The 20,743-nt window shown below is 36.6% G+C and overlaps 1 protein-coding gene across 10 annotated transcripts in view; it reads right to left on the bottom strand.

Moving 5' to 3' along the window:
* Positions 1–2,094: 2,094 nt before the first annotated feature.
* The window catches only part of SOX6 (SRY-box transcription factor 6), a 263,900-nt gene continuing 245,251 nt past the window's right edge, over positions 2,095–20,743 (bottom strand). For 8 of the 10 annotated variants that reach the window (XM_050335391.1, XM_050335396.1, XM_050335389.1 and 5 more), the window contains 3 exons: positions 19,409–19,642; positions 16,461–16,677; positions 2,095–9,102 (listed from right to left, as the gene is read on the bottom strand). In XM_050335391.1, the coding sequence (XP_050191348.1) occupies positions 8,799–9,102; positions 16,461–16,677; positions 19,409–19,642 (755 nt within the window). In that variant the 3' untranslated portion in view covers positions 2,095–8,798. The remainder of the gene's footprint in view (positions 9,103–16,460; positions 16,678–19,408; positions 19,643–20,743) is intronic. The other 2 variants (XM_050335392.1, XM_050335397.1) reach the window with 1 other exon arrangement.

The raw sequence follows: 20,743 nt of genomic DNA, 5'->3' as shown, positions 1-20,743 counted from the left end.
TAATGACCGATGGCAGTATTTGAAGGCCTTTAACCCAGCTGGTCATTAACTGCTCAGAGACACAACCTGGAGCTCATATTTTCTATTATAAACCGTATATTAAAGAAATAAATCAACTACTATTATTTCCCCTCCTCCACCCTCCTACCAACCTCCCAATCCTCCCAATGAGCTGCTGCTATTGGACTATTGTGGTAGCAGTTAATGACCACAGGAAAATCCCAGTGCAAGTAACCAGTGGGGAGACAGACTTGTGCTGAACCCTGGAATCTTCAAAACACCTAACTGCAGTAGTCTTGATGGCTTCCAAGGAACCTGAGGCTGATGAGCAGAGTTTGTGCTCAGTCAAAGGGAAAAACACATCTGAGTGAAGGAGAATGGACCTGAGCAGCAGATGCACCTCAATTCTCATATTTGTGTTCTGTCACTCATTTTGTGCCAAAGTGTCTCGGCTTCCAGTTGCAGTATAGCCTTCCTGTGATGACTGAAATAACCATGGTAACTTAGGAGCTTATTTATTACTCATCCAGTACTGTGCTACCTTCCCCTTGAAGTGACCTGACTCCTACATTATATTATTAGTAAAATTTTTGTAGGCTAAGATGACCATTTAGAGTAGCAACGAGACTAGCACAGAGAAGACAGCATGACCAAGTTGTTCAGAGGTGCTGCTCTCCAGGGAAGAACACTAGATGATGCCTGTGCACCTAGACCACCTGTCTGTTCCAGGCTTGCTACTCCTTGGCACCAGGAACAACATATTCACTACTCTTGGTATGGACAGCTCCTGACACTACCTTGTCCAGAAGATTGTTGGAAATGTGGAGAGAGCACCATACCAGTTCAATAACCCAACTGATGCCATCAGTGTGTCCCAGATTACTGATCAGTATTCACAGCTGCAGTTCCCAGTGATGAAAAGGAGTGGGCAGAGTGGAAGGAGCATACGGAGGGGGATACACAGAAAAAAAAAAATTTGGATGGTAGGAGTTGATTTAAGCAGAGCAATATGAAAATACAGCAACAGAACATTGGACCCCATTGCAGATGTACTGCAAACTTCAGTAGCTTCAGCTGGACTGATAAGTGATCTAGTGTCCAGTTCTGTTTTTCAAACCCTTGGTATGGCCATCCCCACACTTGGTCAAACTGCTGTTGATTGTGTAGCAGAAATATAGGGGTTTTGCTGCCTTTTCCTCAAGATCACTTTAGTGTTGCTGACTGACTAACTAGGTAATCACTTCCCAGAAGCAAAAGCTTAAATTGAACAAGTCAATATTCACGTATTTATCCATTATAACACATTTTGGTCAGCAACTTCCTTACCATCCACTTTTGACCTTCAAGTATTTCATCACACAGATTCATAACGCAGTACGTGATTTTTAGTAGTTTCATGTATGTTGCTCTCTCCAAGGAGGAAAGGATTCTGTCCTACTTAGATGTTTCAGGGTGCTTTGTGCAATAACTGAAACTTGACTGACACCTGATGTAATGTACAATCAAAATGTTCTGTTACAGTTTTGCTACAGTACAGTATGCTTCGATGTAATTTATTATTTTCCAGTGAGAACCATGACTAATTACTAAGTCAGAAGCCAATCATAATACACAAATAGCAGCAGTTTACAGACATGGCAACATGGCAACTATAGGCTTTTTTGTTGTCAACTTTGGTTAGTTTGTTTAATGTTATATGCAGAGGAAAAGGGGAAGGCAGAGAAAGAAGAAACATGAGAAATGTTTTGTCTTATTTCTACTGAATAAAAATCCTTCTGAGATTATGTTGCTACCAACAGCACTTCCTGCACACAAAATTGACAGTATTCAGCAAATATTATAAAATTAGGTTAGTTATCATCCATGTCTTTTACAGCATATGGTGTTAATGGATTTCAGAGGCTGATAAATGCCTTCATACACTGGAAAGGCACGGGGAAAACATAAGAGCTGGAAAATTCAGTCTCTACATTTAAAGGAGGCCATCTGAAGGAGGCTTAGTTGCATTTTCCTGTCCATCACCTCATCATGGTCAATCTCTAATACTAATCTCAAAGGAATGACAAGGGATGCATAGAAGAAGTCACACGCACATCTCTTAAAACAAAATTTATCTTTAATTTGTAAGTGTCAACAGCAGTACAAAAGATGGAGTGATGGTGAATAGATTAAGGGTAGAGAGGACAGTCTTGAGGTAAATGAGCATAAATAGGCAGTCTTATAGACACTCCCCTGAGGGGTCTAAACCCCTATCATGGCATATACTGTATCACCCAAGGATGACATGTTTAACATATCAGGAAAGCACCTTGTGCAAAAAAAAAAAAAAAAAAAAAGAAATTAAAAAAAATCCCTCCCACCCGAAACATGTAGGTAAGGTGCCAACGTACACCAGAACATACTGTATATGGACAGTGTCTTTCAATTTTGTCTTTTCCATTAATAACTGAGGCAGAGGAGGAGAAGACTCTTAAAAGTACCACTGAAAGATTATTTAATATTTAATTTACCTCACGTCAATACTGCACAACAAAATCCAAGAAGTCTGTTTATGCAATGAAGCAGAGCTAAGAATAACTATTCTCTTCTTTAATCTGAGAACAGATTTATTTTTTAAAATCAGTATCCTTAGCAATCTTTTTTCTTTTTTTTTTTTTTTTACTGTGTCAAGAGGAGAGTGTGAGATGTGATGGCAACCTTTAAGTTCATTTAAAAACTTTACACTGGACTGTACAAGATTTTTTTTTTTTTGATAAACTATTTACATTTTCAGACTTTAAAACATATTCAAAGCAGCAATAGACACTAGTTTATCCTCTAAACGCCCAAATAATTCCCGGCCATGGGCCCAGGTAGGTACCTGCATTGTATATAGAATTTCTACAAAGAAAACCTGCCCATTAAGTTAGCCAGTGGGTGTTCAACAAGCAGCCCTCGCCGTTAAGAACTGCACCCACAGTGTTGCTATAGGAATCAAAGCATAGTACCTTGACAAGAGAGTCTCAGTTGTCCCAACAGCTCTACACAAACTTTACAATTTGAAACAGCAGCTAGCATGTCAGTCCAGCATGTCAGTGAATTGTGCTGATTAAATTAACATAGAGTACAATCTCACAATATACATCACAAACAAATTACAATGTCAGGAAATAAGAGTTACAGTAAGATAAGTTATGTAGTAACAGCTTATAAGCTTGTCTTAATGTAATAAAAAAATTTTTACATGGGAAATACATAATGAATGAACATAAATGCTAAGCATTCTAGTTTGCTACAAGCTGAAGAAGAGTACAAGAAAAAAAAACATTGCTTTCTGGAAAGCAAAACACAAATGACAAAGGAAGACAAACGGAGAATGCACACTAGCAGGTCTGCAATGTGCAGCATACAAACAGTTAAATATTTGCACATTCCCCATACTCCAAGAGCACCAAGGACCTCACTTGTGGTTTTTAGAAAGCGGAAATTACAAAGCAAGCCATGTCACTAAGTTGCTTTATAGCTTTCATATTGCCATAAATACCAATTTGATAAGTTTTCCTTTAGACCAGTTCACCCCACCCCACCCCCTTTTTACCCAGCGTGTGAAATCTCAGAATACTTCTTTGTCACCATTTCCAACAAGTCTGGTAGTAAAAAAAGGGCGTTGGATTAAAACTAAATGGTTTTGCATATACATTGTTTTTTTCTTCTGTTGCAGGACATTGCAGTACATAAAAAATGTAGCTTGATCTGAGAAAAATCACAGATTTTAATGGGTTGTACCAAAACTAAAAAGGGTTAGGAGAAGTTTTTTTAAAGGAAAAAAGAGTTAAGTGTTTTGTAAAAGATCAAATGAGGTCATATAGTATTATTCCTTTAAAAGAACATGCTTAAGTGCCAACTTGAATCTTAAAAAAGCATGCAAAACACCACGGGTCCAAGCCCATTCCTTAACTTCTCATAAAATCTTGAAGAACTCTATCATACATCCTGCTGGCTGCATCTTCAGTGCAGTTGTTTGTACTGTGGCCCTGGCTCAGCAAAGTTCCTCCCCTCCTAACACCAACACTTTAACTGGTCCTCACGACCACCACGGAAGGCTTAATATGCTTAATATTAAGCAGGTAGATAAGTGTTTTGCTGGGGGAGGATGGGGTCTTAATCTTGTCGTAGGTTTTGCTAGGAAATTATTTTGAAATGCCATGCCTTTGATATGACCGAAAAAGAAAACCAAAAAGCCAGCCTGGAGAGGTTTAGATGGCATTGAGAGGTGGTTGCTTTGTATTTATTTCAAAGCAGGAACTGCCCACAGCTGACTGCTGCACACTCTGCACAGGGTATCTTATTTATTGGGGCTAATGTTGCTTTTTGGTTTGCATTCCCATCCCAGAGCAATCCCATCTTTTGCCCTCCCCCTGCCTCACACTGCACCTGAGTACAATGGTTTAGGAGCACATTGTGACCCTGTGAATTCTCAGCATGTGGTTTCACAAACTTGATGGCGATGCCCAAACATACAGGCAGACCAGAACTGGGCCACTTGGTCAGTTATTTCTCCATGTAAACCTCAACTCTGGAAAGCAGTTCTGTATCCATTATGACCTTTATCTTCCACTTTTATAAAACATGAAGTGAACTATTCTAGTTGGTATCAGACTGGTTTGGGAGTGTTATTCTCTTGAAAATAAGTATTTTATAATTTTCCAAAAGAAAATATATTGTATCTGTTAATTAAATAAACTACCTGTTCACAGAGAAAATAATATTACTATATTATTTGTGCTCCTGAATGGAGTTGTTATTTGTTTCAGTCAGTTATTAAGGAGCCTCAAACACAAATGCTTAAAAAGCAATCCCATGAGTCCTCTTCGTGTATTGTGTGAACAATTTCCCTTGGTATTATAGCCTAATATGACAATTACATAATTAAATTAATATAAAACATAAAGATTGTATATTATTGAGTCCTGCCTGCATTGCAAGGGCCATTTCAGACATTATAATCTTTCCATGGATATGCTTTTGACTTCCAAATGACATTCTTGTTAAAAAATAAAATGTCCTCAGTTTTACTTCGATTCAGAAGATGGTGTTAACCTATAAAATGTATCAGAAATTTGGCATGTTTAATGGATCAACTTTCTAAAGAAGAAGAAGAAAGTATTCCCTCCTTGTGGAATATGCTATTAAAAATCAGAGAGAGCACAAGTGAGGCATCTTGCTGTCCCAGCTACAGGTCCACAATACTGCGCTCACACTGCGGGTGTAAATTCAGCATCTACATGAGGTACAGTGACTTGTCAGCATTTAATATGGACCAACATACACTGATATAGAACAAAAGTAAATACATAACTTATACTTCACTAAGTATCCATGAACAAAAAATAAAATTCTATTTCCTATGTTATATTTACACAATTTAAAAAAAAAATCTAAAATGAGATGGTAAATTCATCAAAAACTTTGTTTTGAGCTCCGATTAATAAAGTAAAAATGTTGGGTTTTATCCTTATGATTGTCCTTCCTTGATTTCTACTGACATTTTAGAGCCAATGTCGGCTAATAAATAGAATAACATGCTCATAGGCACAATTCAGATTCAAATCTGTTCCTCCCACTCCCCCAGCCAGTAAATGCAGTTTTTACCAGCTGGCAATTCCTGAACAGCCAGTCATTTTCAAGAATGTGGCTTTAACATACAGAGCATCAGCAATGAGGCAGGGCTGGAGCTAAAACAAAGTGTTCATACATACATGTATTTTGCATAAATAAATGAAATAACAAGACATAAAAATGACTCAAATCCGGCAACTGTGAGGCAGGCCCACACGAGTCGAAACAGATGACTTTTGTTCATGTAGTTTTCGTACAACAGTTTCACATTAGTCAGAAGTGATAAAAAATACCATTTATATCCAGTGCTTATAACACTTACGAAACAACATCTGTGAGTGTGTGTTTTTTTTGTACTACAAGCAAAATCAAGTTTCAGTCCTAAAGAACAGTCCTTTGTTCTCCACAAGCCTGCAGAATATTATTTTGGCATGGTCATAAAATGAAAAAAAAAAAAAAATTAACCAACTAATCTAAATGTTTGCCTTTGTGCAAAAAAATAATTACATAAAATACAATGCTAGCAATACAGCATTCTACCTATGCAACAAAACCAGAAAAAAAAAAAAGAGAGCAAGAGAGAAAGAAAGTGACATGGGGGGAGGGAGAGATAATTCTAACTGGAGAATTATGTAAGACATTAATAAATAGTCTTTTATTATTTTTTTTTTTAGGAAATAATTATGTCCTCCCCCCAATCTGAGCTGAATGTATTAAAACCAGTTCAAATTCCCAAGCAATTATAAGAACAAAAAATCACTTTCTATCAGTACCTTAGCCAGCTTAAAGAGGACGCTCACCAGCTAATGACACAGCATATGCCTTTAAAGTCATGGCTAGACCAGCTTATTGCTTATTAGACATGGACTCAGAACACATTTAAATAAATATTAAAAATATAGGGTTTTTGTTCCAAATTACAAAATGGTCAGAGAAATTTGACCATTGTGTTTCTATGCCACTATCTCTATAAATTGTCCTGTAAACTGAACAATCTTCTTTGTCTCGAGGGTAGTTCTCTCACATTGAAACACGATTCCTACAGTGGCTGTTTCTGACCAAACAGGTAATAGTGGGGCTATGAGGAAAATGACTGCTCTTCCACAGAGCATCGTGTTGTTGCAGCTCAGAATTTCTGCAAGACGGGATACCAGCACAAGGACGGCCAGCACTAACACCAGACTTCTTTCGGTGTCTGGGCCCTAAACAAAGCCAGTGCAGCTCTGTGGGAAGATGCCCACACACTTCAAGAGGAGCTGCTCTAGGCCCACTCAGACCTCTCAGCCTGAGCCTGGATTTATCACCAATGTGCTGAACACATCCAATTCAAAATAAAAGCTGCGGGAGTTGAGCACATTTATTCATCACGCCTATTGGATCTGCATATATATATATACAGTGATGTATTTGTGAACAGGAGTAGAGTATAAGGGAAAAGAATAAAGGCAATTTCTCCTCTGTCTTTGAAATTTAATAAATTTACAATCTCTTAATATCTTTCTCTTATATATACCCCAGAATTTTCTCCAGTAATTGCATTGTTTCTAGAAGTAATACAAATAGAAATTTTAGTTTCTATAGCACCTAACGTCCAAAGATCCCAAAGCACTTGACAAACACTTGAAAAGTCACATTCCCACATGACTAATATTCAATAAATACTTTTGATGAATCATTTTCCCAGCTTTGCAATTAGATATTTGTGTGGCCTTCCTTCCCCCATTAAGAGTCCCACATATAAATCACTGCATAAATACTTAAGGTATCACACAGTTCCTTCAGGTGGCAAAAGGAACATGATGTATGGAGCCATGATTCACTGCAGGATTCCTCAGGCCCTAAAAATTCATCACAATGGACTCCAATTGCCATTTGGATTTAACATCTGCCCTTGCTGTCTAAGTATAGAGGTTTATAACTATAAACACATTTTTTAGGAATATTTGTACTCTATGTGCATATAAAAGTACTCACTCTATTTTGCACTATATATAGCAGTGTTTCTAAGTGCTCCTTGAACATACAGTGTTAGAGGAACAACTGAATTTCTCATTTGTAAAAGTCATGTTCATTTTAGTAGCAGGTGCACTTTTATTTTCATATACCTGTGTGATTTAGGGGAGGAGAAAGAAGGGGCTGTTAAAGATATCAACAAGGAATTGTAAGTGTAATGCCACCAACTGTACTTTTAAAAATAAATATTAAGTATTTGGACCCTTGACATTCTGGAATGAATAAATTATTTAAGAGAAAATATGTTAAGACTGAATGCAAGGGTTAAAAGGGTTAAAATGTAAGGGATAGAGAATGTAATCAGAGGTGGCCTCACACTGTTAAGACAGGCCCGTCCATAGCTGGTGATCGCTCTTTTGTGCTTACTTAAAATTTCACACTAATGGCACATCAAGAGGCAAAAGCAATTGGGCACATGCACTATGGCAACCATGTTCACTACTTAAGAGTATCCTGTCTCCAGATTCCTGAGTACTTCACCATATTCTGGAAAAAAATTAGGGTTTATATATAATTTTTTTTAAGATGCCAAAGGATTGTCTAAGACTTTACAGTGTCTCCTTTAAGACTTTTTTTTTTTTTAATGTTAAGATTCAAAAGTTATGAAAAGTTTGGCACATCAGAAGTTCAGCTATACATATGGAAAAAAATGGAATTCAGAGACTATTTTTTAAAGACAAGCTATGAATGCACAGATGTGCACACTTGTGGACTTGTTCTGTTTCACAATATGAAATCTGCAGTTTTTGTTTTTTAAAATAATCCAGAATAAAAACACATTCACAACCTGTAGGCTGGCACAGCATACCTGAGTGAGAATGTAAAACCCCCATCTAAAACAGTAACTTAAACCTTTATCAGCATCCAAACAGAAAAAGACAAAAGGTAAGACTTGTAAGACAGCTATTGATTCATATAAGTTTTCAAGTCCTGATGTCTGATATTTATGTCTTCATCTAAATTAAAAAACAAACAAACAAACAAAATGAAAACAAAACAAAAAAAAAACCCAAGTTCATGAAAAATTAGGGAAACAATCTGTCTCACACGATAAGAAACATTTAAGACCATTCTGCTGATGTAACTGTAGGAGCCACACATGCATGCAGGCTCTTTAAGAACTTTTGTTCAAAAAAACCCCAAAAAAACCCAAATGAGTCTGAGTACTTTAATTCTGTGAACACTCCTCAGTTGGCACTGACTGCCTCATGGGCTTCGTTTTCGCTACTATAGTCTGATTTGGGATCATCCTCATAGTCCTCGTACATTTCTATTTCATCCTCTCCATTTATCATTTCATTTCCAGCGAGGCTTCCGCTGTCTGTCTTCATACCATAAGTGCTCTGGATGACGGGGATGCTGGGCTCAGGGCTGGCAGAGGTGCTCGAGCAATCTGATGTCATCTGAGGTGACGGCGTGGTAGTCGCCATGGTAATAGCACCAGGGTAGACAACTCCCGTTCCCGTGGTGATTGGAATTTGAGGCTGTTGTCTGGAAGGAAAAACAAGAAGGGAATCGTGATTTCCTGTGTTTAGAGGAGGGAAGACCTTCTGCAAGTCCAAATGAAAGAAAAGCAGATGATTTCCTAGAAAGGCTGCGCATATTCCTCCAGGGCTCACAGATCGGTGCTATGTGGTATTGGTTCATCTCCTCTCTCCCTAAGGACAACCGGAGAGTAAACTGTTAAGTAACTACCAGACATCGATTCTTTCATGTATCTTATGTGCTTATTTCAACCATAATGTGAATCAGCATTTGGGTTTTTGAAGCAAAGTACTCATCAAAAAGAGCAGGTGTTCTTTTTTCCATGGTACAGACAATCTACTGAAATTCAGAAATTCACTGGGTCCTGAAGACTCAATCTCAGATCTGATTTATTGTGACAGTGCAAATTCTTGGGAAGACTCGATTAAGGGTGCAATACTTCTACTTTTAACACATCTTACCTTAGAATATCTAACTTTGTAAGATGTAATGCTGTCTTTTTTCATGTGTGTGATTATAAGCATAGTGAAGCACACGTGAACTAAATCTGACTTATATCACTGCCAAGCAAGAAATTCAGCACAAGCTTTACTGTAAGCATGCACACAGCTGTACTAAGTGATGTGATGTCTCTTCTTACAATAATATTCAAGTGCTTTTCTGAGAAAAGGTCAGTTTGGTGAACCTGTTCTATGTTCAAGCCCTTATTGGCTACATATTACCTAAATCTACTTCTTACATTTAGGCTAATTAATTAATAAAGTACTTTCTATATTAAACTAATCATACAAATATTCTCATATTGTTTCTGGATCATTACCTTTAGTAAAGCTAAGAGAAAAAGAAGGGATATAAGTTGTCTGAAGCCTATTTGGATAATCTATTTAAAGAGTCATTCATTTCAATGTGTTCCCAACCTTCTTTAGAGCAATACTGACCCAGCGAACTATTATAGATTTCAGCAGGAGAAACAGTGTCAGATATGATTGAATAGTCTAATGAATCTGCAACTTCTTGATCACAGTGTCAATTCTGTACTAAATTCAAAAGGACGTTTCATAAACCAACCTCTCAAATTCTTAATAATTGGCTAAATCAATACATAAAATAATATTAAGCTTCTTTACAAGACCCTAAATGTTGAATATTTGTTGTTCATTGATCAAACTCTAATTTTGATAAGTATCACAGTACAGAGTTACCGGGCAACCAAAGTCCTTCAAGTTTGGGAACTGAGACAGTCAAATCACGAACACTCTGTGTAAGATAACACTAAAACAGCTTATAGTGCTATCTTTGCTGGTACTGCTAGCCTGACTCTTAAAGTCTCTGCACAGCTTGAGAAATTCAAACATCTGTTGTGTAAGTATGGTACACCTGGCTAGCAGCAAGCAAAAACATTGCAGTAATTCATTTGACACAGTCATTATACTCCTGTTTGCAAATGATGATTTGCAGATGATTTACAAACAGCTTGGGATTTTTCAGTAAATTTTCACTTTTTAAATGGTCTGATAAATGTTCTGTGAAAACAATTTTCAGCCAATGTATTTGCTTGCAAGTGATTTTCTGCAAATATCTTTCAATACTTTATCCATAAAATTGAACACCTACCTCACATGGGAACATTTCTGGTTTAGGATTGCATGTTGTCAAGAGTATAAACTATTACTGCTAAAAATCCACACATATCTCCTCCACAACTTTTAGATACAGAAAATGTTCACATTAATGAATGTTTCCTCAAAGCAAAGGAAAAAGAAACCCTCATATGGTCAACAGAAAATTTCTACATAGTTATGACCAGCCCATACATTCTAATCTGCCCATCTAACAACTGCTGGTACTAATCTTTTTCTGGTATTTCTTAGAATAAATAAATTCACAAAACAAAGCATCACCAGTTGTTCACCAAAGAACACCAAAATATTAATGCCAAAAGATGCTTTGAGAAAAGTTTTCACAACTGCTGTAACAGCAGTTGTAGAATATACTCAAAGAGTGATTGAGTGCAAGCCTTTCTTGTGCTACAAACGATATTATCAGAAAACTAATAACCACCTCTACCCCTCCAATCCAAAAAAGTTTGAATTTCTTCAGAAGCAAATTGCCTTTTCACAAGCAGCAAGAACAATAAAAGTGTCTGTTTAAGACAGTGCTGTGAGTTATCTTGATAAAATAGTGATTGTCAGTGTTAAGGCCTAAAGGACAGATTAAAAAATTCTGGCATTCTTTAAATACTTATCAAAACAGCAAAACTCTTTTCCATATCCACATTTCAGTGGGACTGAGTACACTTGTCCAAGTACCACCCATTTCAGAGTATAAAGGGAGCAGGTCATCTGAGCATAAAGAAGCCAGTTTTACAGAGATATATTTTACTTGAGAACCCACGAAATGCGAGACAAACTATAGAAGGAATCTCATATTCAAAGAACTTGATTGGTGTAACAGGGAAGTTAAAGGCTTACTGAGTTTGTAATTTATAAATGCAGTTCTTTTTTGCATGTTAAACAAAAATCGGACGTCTGCTGTGCATGCCTGCTGTTGGCTGGGTAATAACTTTAAATTACCTATATCTCACTGTGGAACTGTAAACATGTGGTAACTGTACCACCTAATTGGAAAGGGTCTCAGATTGCTACCCGTTTGCTAGCAAAAGTTTGCTAGCACTTACACATGGGCACCCCCAGTAACTGGACACCTGCCTCTTACTTAATACCCGTTATTATTTAGAGCTGATCAGGCTGTCACTGTAAATTCCGCTCTAGTTGCTACATTTCATCCCAGAAAGCCTTATTTTAAGATATCACAAACTATATGGATGGCACAGTTTACTGGAGATGAGTGTTATCACTTCTTAAGCAATTAAATTCTAGGGAAGGGGAAGTCAAAGAATTTATTCAAATTACAACTACGCTCCCTGAAATGAAGAGTTGGAGTTTCTAACCTATGACTCTGACCATAAAGTCATTTTTGTTAATGGTATAACATTAAATTCCACACGTTTAATCATTGTCTAGCTATAGTTTTGCCTATTATAGAACCTTGGAGTGGAGAGATAAAAATATACTTTACTGCAGGCTACAGGTTACAATTCAGCTCAGTTGCACATGGTTAAAGCAAGGATGTTTTCTGTCTGGTTAAGATTTCCAGAATCCAACATTAATCTTCTGATCTCTTGAGATCTGTGAGGAATGGTGACACATGGCTACATACCCTGGCTTCAAACCACCACTGTCTCCACCATCTCCTCCTTGCCAAAGAAATCCTTATGTGGCCAATTACTAGATGTCACTCGCCTCTGCTCTGCAAGAATTGTTACTCTGTCTGTCTACTCTGGGGCCAAAGATTTGGCCCAAAATAGTTAGGTAGATATAAAAATGGAGATAACATGAACATTCATAGATGAATTGACCTGCTCACAATTTTGTGGTGTTAATATTCTTAGGATTTTCCTGGAGAATGTTCCACTTTTGACTTTTGCAAAACTATCTAAACATTTAAAATGTCAAATTACCATTGTTTTCTGACCCCTTCCCAATCATTTTTTTGACAGCTCTTTAAATGACTGAAGAAAAAATTGACTGCATTAAGGAAAACGCTTATAAGCTACACACCCCTGAAACTTGCATTCCCATACGGAATGAAATAACAGTAAATCTCACAAAAGCACCCATTGTGTACTTGCTTTAAGTTCAAGCTACAGGAGTATAATATTACAGCTTTATTCAAAACCGTAGTCTAGCAACATTCAGACTATGTGTGTACAGTAGTTATAAACACCATAAAGGCTTTATTCTAAACATCTTACACTGGTAAAACACCAAAAAAAAAAAAAAGTTACTGCTTACATCATTTTTAGAGAAATGTATATAGCTTCTACTTGGATTTAGAGTGTATTAGACTGTAAAAATGACTGCAAGATGAATAATTTTTGTAAGACAAAGCACCAAAAGACAGATTCTTAACTTAAAATGTCTGAATTTATGGTTTATATATGATCCATTTGTTGGTTCACATTTATTTATGCATTACAAAAAACTACTATTGAAGATAAATTGTAAATCACTTGAAGTCTGTTCAGAGATTAACTTATGCTGAAGTTATCATTCACATCTTCCATTAATAATTTTACTATTAAAAATAACTCAATTATTTTAAAGACATATCTGGCTTCAGATTCAGCTTCCACTAGATTGAAACCAGCAATTTTTTAATATACTCTGCATTAAGCATGAATTATTTCAGTATATTATCTGCCTCATTTGGAACAAAATTCATTCATGTAGAGATGCAATAGAAGGCCTCTGCACATTTTAAGTTCCACTCTTTTCTTTAAAATACTTGGCAGTTCCTAGATTTTTGTGCTAGTCTATCAAATATGTGACATTTATCTCAAAACATTAATTTCCTGCCCAATCTATTCCAAGAAATCTTCACTCTCATTCAATTCTTTGGAAGCTTTTCTTCAAAAATCAGAACAGAACTTGGCCATTCATTAGCTTATTTCTCTATTTTATTTTAAAGCCTGGCTAGTTTCTGCATCTTGCCAATGTTTATGAAAGAGTGCAGCTCACCGAAGTAAGCAGTATGAGTTTTTTGCATCATTAAAGTTCAAGCAGTGTAAAACTCCATGTTTGTGGTGGGGGTTGTTTTAGTTGCACTCACAGTAGAATTATTCCGTTAGCCAGGGGATCACCTAAAGGAATCTGGTAGGAACTAGCCTTGACTGGATTGCCTAAGACATAAACATGCATTTAGTATAAGAAAAATTCAAACGCAAATATGGAAAAAAATATAATTTTTCTTGCTTTTTACACTTTCCTCTAGCCACCTGTTTTGAATGTTTATCTTACTCTTAACACATCTATTTATCTTTTTATTCTGTGACAACATTTTGTTGTCATTTTGACATACCCACTCCCAACTTAATTGGTTTGTTCTTTAAAAAAAAAAGAAAAACCAGCAGTACTTCAAGCAGCAAGAAGCACTTGGCACATTTCATTGGAGTCTATTTTATACTTTTGTTCTCTATCTTGCACTGAAATATTTACTGTAAACACAGAGTATATTCAATCCAAAAACCCACATTTGTCTCCTATTTCATTTTGAGAAGGAAACTTCATCTCAACTCTCATGTCTACAGTTCCGAAGGATGATTTATGCTGCTCCATCAAAACAGTGGAAAAATGATGGGTGTGTGAGGTCAGCTAGGAAAACTGTTCCAGCTGATGTTTTATGTGATATTTATGTTAAAAACAGGGAAGAGTAAGTTTAAGAAGTTAATGGGCTCAGTTACCATGTTTCACTTAGTTATAATCTGATTTGGATGAAATGTTGCTTTTTATTACTCAGTAAACTATTCTTCTGAGACAAATGATTCTGCATTTTATGTTTCAGTTCAAAAAAGCCGTTAGTCTGGTTCTTTCACTAATTTTGCTTGGTGTCTTCCAATCAATTTGTTTTATATTTTTCTTTAGGGAAAAGGGGAATTTGGGGCAAAAGTGGGAAGTCACAGAAATGCATAACATAATTTTCTAAAATCACAGCCTGTGATTCCTCAGTACCAAACTCTATATTCACACTGAATGGCAAAGTAGATCTCATTTCACCTTTACTGAATGTATTCATTAGATTTCCTATGCCCTTTTTCATCACTTGTATAACTAAAAGTCATTGTTTTCAGTAAAGTCCACTGCACCATTGTATAAGTGCCCAAAGGTTATTTACTCTTACTTTAAACTTCTTCAGCATGAATGGATCATGGTGAATGGAAAGTATACATAGAAATTAGAACAAATACTTTCAAGAAAATGATGACCATCTTCATGTTCTTTGTGATCACTCTGTTTCATCTATGAGGAAGATGTCACATTTAGGTTACACCAGTAGTTTGAATAGTTTGCTCTTTTTTTATATGTATATATAAATAATAGAAATATCACTCTTTAAGTAGGCACTTTTGGCAGTTTCTTAAATCCATCCTCTATATTCACCTCCTTATTTAGATACCACTAATAATGTGTAAAATGCTACTGCTTAATACTGTTTTGAATTAGCAAACAATTCTCAAATCATTCAGACTGCTGTTTTGGCATTTCTTTTCCATTTCTTGTCTACATGTGATTTGTTCTGTCAATCTGCTTTGGAAGACACAAGCTAAAATTTCATTCCCTCAATCTGAATATAATTTGTGATGTGCTGTATAAATTCAGATTTCTATTCAGAGTTCTATGTGCAATTTTGATGGAAGCCTATTAGTAAACAATTTCCCTTAGACTGAAGAATAAAAAACAATGTCATAACTATAGACTGGAAGGCTATTTCAAGATACCAAAACCACTTCTATTTACTGATTGAAGAAAGAGCCCACATTGTTGCAGGCTGTACCACAAAATAATTGACTGCAACAGGAGTTCTGCATCCCCAGCCAAAAATGAGGGCACATAATCGACGTCAAGGTCAATTATCTGGTAGTGAAGTATCCAACAAAAGGACACTATTGTGATTAGAGAAATAAGCAGAACATTGTGAATTTGGAAAGGCTGGCACTGGAGATAGCTTTTAGACTCTTTGTAAATCACCAGAAACATTGTGTTAGAGCACTAAGCATCACAGATTAATTCATAAAAAAATGGGAGAGAGAAATCAGTTATGGTGCAGTTGTTTCACTGGACTTCTGTTATCTATAGCCTGTAGATCCTTCATACAGCTTCTTTCTTTCTGAACACTAGAGGAAATATCCCTAAAAACACACACAAGGTTTTTAAAACTGTGCCAGGATTTGTTTGAGACATATATTCTGTGTTGTAAATCTACCCGGTCTATCTATACAGTAACTGAGTCTTCCTAAAACTGATTTTTTTAAATATTTTTTTCACAGTTCTAGATATAGCAAGTTTCCTAATAGCTTCATGCTATGATATCATATATTCATGTATATTCCTAATGCAACTATTACTCCTCTCCCTTTTCCCCCTTTCCCTGACTCCTTATTCTACACAGGAATAATCTTTTGTGTTTTTCTCTTTGTTCTTTTCCTAATTTAGGAAATGATCCTGGAGTCATTACTAACCCAGAATGGATTAGCTTACTAATAAGTCACAAAAGACATGATTCAAACCTTTCAGGCTAATGGGAAACAACTTCTTTTGATTTTAAAGAACTCCACAATCAGTCTCACAATCAGCATTCCGTGGCAAGCTGATAGCTCCATATTCCATCTTATGTTTTTAATAAGGTTTTACTGGTTCAAATCCTTACCTTCTAAACAACATTAGTCAGTGACTTAAACAGATAAGTCTATTCAGTTTCAAGCAGCACGCTCTGTCTTTGAAAACAATTACAACAATTGTACTCACCCTACGGTAAAAAACTGCCTCATCTCCTGTCTTCGAGACCTCATCAGTTGTTTGTATTCACCAATACGCAATTTCTTTCCATCAACAATGCAGGTACGTTTTGGTCGAGGTTTGTACTTGTAATTAGGATACTTTTCTAGGTGAATTTTACTTAGTCGTGCCTGCTCTTCATAATAAGGTTGTTTCTCTTGGTTTGACATGGACTTCCAGCGAGATCCTATTAACACAAAATGCTCGTGAGTGCTCAAGTAACACAGATTTAGCTTTACACATACACATTTCAACATGCCTTTTCATCATAATAAATTTTAATTAAGTTAATTGAATAAACTGATTTAGATTTACAACAGTCTGCACACATTTTAGCTTTCACAACCTGAGACATCTTAAAAGAACCCTGACTTTCAGATATTGCTGCAGACCAAACATATGTAAATCTCCATTAAATAGGTTCACTTAAAACCAATAGTTAAGTCTCAAAATCTCAGCCTTGTTCTGTAAAATAGACTATTTAATTTTTTACAATATAAGCATTAATCTGTGAATAATTCCATACCTCTGTAATACCACGCACAGTATGATGGTTAAGGAAGGTCTACAGCCATACTTTTACTGTTAAAAGCCTAACACATTGCCTAGGGATACATGCTTCTTTGATATTTTTATGAGAATTTGGTTTATACACTCCTGCTAAGAGATATTAATAGCTTGCCATGTAGCTGGAAAAAGGTATCAAACCTTATAGATTCAGCAAAACTATGAACAATCCCTTGCTGTCTGGGAGTCTTAAATTTACTAATCTTCTGATATAGGCCTGGCATAATATTGACACCTCACCATATTTTAAATCCTATTATGCATATTACCTTCCAGCCAGATGTAATAAATACACAGAACTGAACTGAGAAGGTTACATTTCAAAAACTTACATTAAAAAGATAAAAAGTAAAACAGAAAGCACATTGTAATTATATACACCACTTCAGGTACTGTAAACTCCCATTGAAAGCTGCACCAATAAAAAAGTTAAAAAATTAACACAGTGTACACAGGAAGAGGAAAAAGTATTCAGATCTCTTGCATTGTTTATAAGGAGCTATCTAAACACTTGAATAGAGACGGGATATTTTTTTACAGGGAAGAAGAAATGCAGAAAATAGCTTTTTGGTGTCTTTTAGATGAATAAAACGATTACAGCTGTGGTAAACGTGGGTGGAAGCTATTCTTTTACCAACATTTTTCATACATCAACAAATGGAAAAGTTGTATAAATATTATCCGTAGCCAGCAATACCCTGTGTCAGTTCTAACATTTCAGTTTCTTTTCTCATTGTCCTGGAAAAGTTGCACAGATATTATATGGACATAGACTTATTTGTGGCAGAGCAGATACTGACAGGTTAATTCCGTGGTTAACAAACACTCAGTTGCTGGCACTTCTGAAATATTTATGCTGGAAGTTTACATTTTAATGAATACAGTTACTATGCTCCTAATAGTTTTTTTCACAGAATGCACACAAATATTATAGATTCCCTACAGCTGCCAACACTGAAACAGTGAAGGTTTTATACAAAACTGAAAGGCTATTCATATAACTTACTTATATGGCAGACAAAAATATGAGAACTACTAAGTTAGATTTTGGAAGTTTTAGGACAAAGTAACATTTATTTGTATGTATTCTTGCCTCCGATTGAACTAAAATGAAACAAACTTTGGTAAGAATGTATTTGAACTAAGAGTTTACAATATAATGATTACAGAGGTAACCTGATTTTTACTTTTATTTATTATGAGTTACATTTGGAATCTGTCTTCCACTTCAAAGACTCGGAAAGAAAATACAGGTTTTAACATTTCACCACTCATTCTCACGTATGTTTCTAATTCTCTTGAGGTGTCTTAAAAAGCAAATCAAAATTTCTCAAAAAGGAGTCCATTTATTTGCACAGTGGCAAAATACAATCCATGTTATATTCCTCAAATGTCCCGATCTATACAATTTATATATTAACCATGATGTCTTTTACCTAAGTAGTATGTTAATTGCATGATTCTAGGGGTTACCTTTTCGAACACTGTAGCACTTTTGAACCAAACATCATTTTGCATGTATGAAGGTATGCATGTACAGTTCTTTTGAACTGTGCCAGACTTCTTTCTTTGACACTGCACTGTCTGAAAAAAACTTTTCATTTTGATGTTGTACTTTATTAACTTTTTCCCTATTTACTCTAGCAAGTACCATTTTGCATTCAGGTGATTTGGAGTTCAGATGCATTCTAAAGGGATCTTGAAATTAGACCCTTTATCGGAATGCACTTTTGCAACAGATTTCACAAAATGTTCCTTTTGTTTTAAAGCATGTTGTGACTGCTGTTGAGAAAAAAAAGCATTAGGGAAGGGGCAGAAAGGGAAAAAGAAGGGAACTAAAATGAACAGAACCCATGAGTGTTCATTTTTACAGGTTTCTGTAATTCCAATTTAAGTGAACAAATAAATATGTCCTAAAATTAGAGAAGTTCATATAGGACAGTTTGGATTGGAAGGTCAGGGACACCTTTCACTACATCAGGTTGCTCAAAGCCCCATCCAGCCTGTCCTTGAACACTCCCATGGATGGGACATCCACAGCTTCTCTGGAAAACCTGTTCCAGTGCCTCATCACCCTCATGGCAAAGAGTTTCTTCCTAACATCTAATCTGAACTTGCTGTCTTTCAGTTTGAAGCCATTCCCCCATGTCCTATCACTGCTCGCCATTGTAAATTGCATTTCCAAATGGAAGGAACTAGCCTGTGTTATCAATATAAATAATCTCAGCTTTTCCCAGCTCCCAGAATCCCTAACCTGTGCCAACTGCCGCTACTACAGCAGAGCCCTCAGAGCACCCCTCAGTTTTGGTTCAGTCACCATCACGACTTGCCGCCCACCGCCTCACACTTACCTAGGATTTTGCTGATGTTGGAGTTGTGCATGTCGGGGAAGGCCTGGAGGATTTTCCGGCGCTCATCCTTGGCCCAGACCATGAAGGCGTTCATCGGCCGCTTGATGTGGGGCTCGCTGCTGGCGCGGCCCCGCGAGTCCCGGTACACCCGGGCTTCAGCCACCGTGGCACCTCCTGTTGGCCAACAATAATACTGCTGTAGTTTAGCGGCAGAGCCATTCACTGCTTTACTCCCTGTAACGTCAGGGCAGGAAGAAACAAGATGAATGCAAAACATTATTATGTGGATTATGCAAGTGCTTTCAGTGCTCTGGTTATTTTAGCCCCTTTCGCTCTCTCCCTCTTTGCTGCCAGATTTATGTGAGAGAGAGGCAGAGAAAGACAGGCCAAACAGTGGTTTCAGTGTAACGGAACAGGCTCGCCCATTTGAGATGACCCAACATCAGAGCGAGGAATTAAATCATACTGGTATTTCTCCAGTTAAGGTATGGAGACTTGATAAAGACTTACTTAACATAAGGTACATGCTCTGAATGCTCAACAAAACTCACATAAAAGTTATACTTGAGAGTCTCAGCTGAAGTAGACCTGTTCACACAAGCCATTTGCGATGACTTTGCTGCTTCAGCATTGAAGTACATGCCAAACGTTTCACAAAATAAATTATATAGAACACCAGGTACGTGCTGCTAGTTTTATGGATCTGATTATATTTAGAGCTGAGCATTTTAAAGTTGCATCTGCCTTGGTTGAATTTTAGATGTGCTTTGGAGCATTCGATCACATATATGTAATAAAAACTCTCTGCCTCCAACAACAGGTACATGCACAGCATCCTGGAGTTTCCAGAGTGGAAGACAAGCACTCCAGCTCCAAGTCTGCTGTGCCTTTATGTACCTCAGGGTCCTGTCTTTATTTGCCATCAATTCAGCTTTTACACGCCAACCTTAACTTTTTTCTGAATGCATCCAGACCTGTTTCTTGACCACAAACAGTAAAGCTTCATGGGGGTTTAGAGTTCACAGAGCTGAATGTGAAGTGTAGAACTACTTATAACAGAGGAAACAGATAACCAAGGCATGCTTTTACAGGAAAAAAACTTGTGCAATTGTGATAATAGCATATGTTTTTAGCTATAAAAAAAGGCAAAAAGTGTTTACGATGAGAGGGTGACATACTTAGTCTTAGACCTCATCAAACTGTTCATATAATCCAATACCTTGAAAAAGCAAGATACTATACAAGAAATTAGCACAGCAGTAGGCCTCCTCTTTTTGTACACTATTACAGCTCCCAACACGAATTTATCTGCTAAATAATATAAGATTAATATTT

This window comes from Myiozetetes cayanensis, unplaced genomic scaffold (genome assembly GCF_022539395.1).
Source record: "Myiozetetes cayanensis isolate MyiCay16 unplaced genomic scaffold, myiCay2020 scf6-25, whole genome shotgun sequence".
NCBI lineage: Eukaryota > Metazoa > Chordata > Aves > Passeriformes > Tyrannidae > Myiozetetes > Myiozetetes cayanensis.
This window is presented reverse-complemented; position numbering and strand designations above follow the sequence as displayed.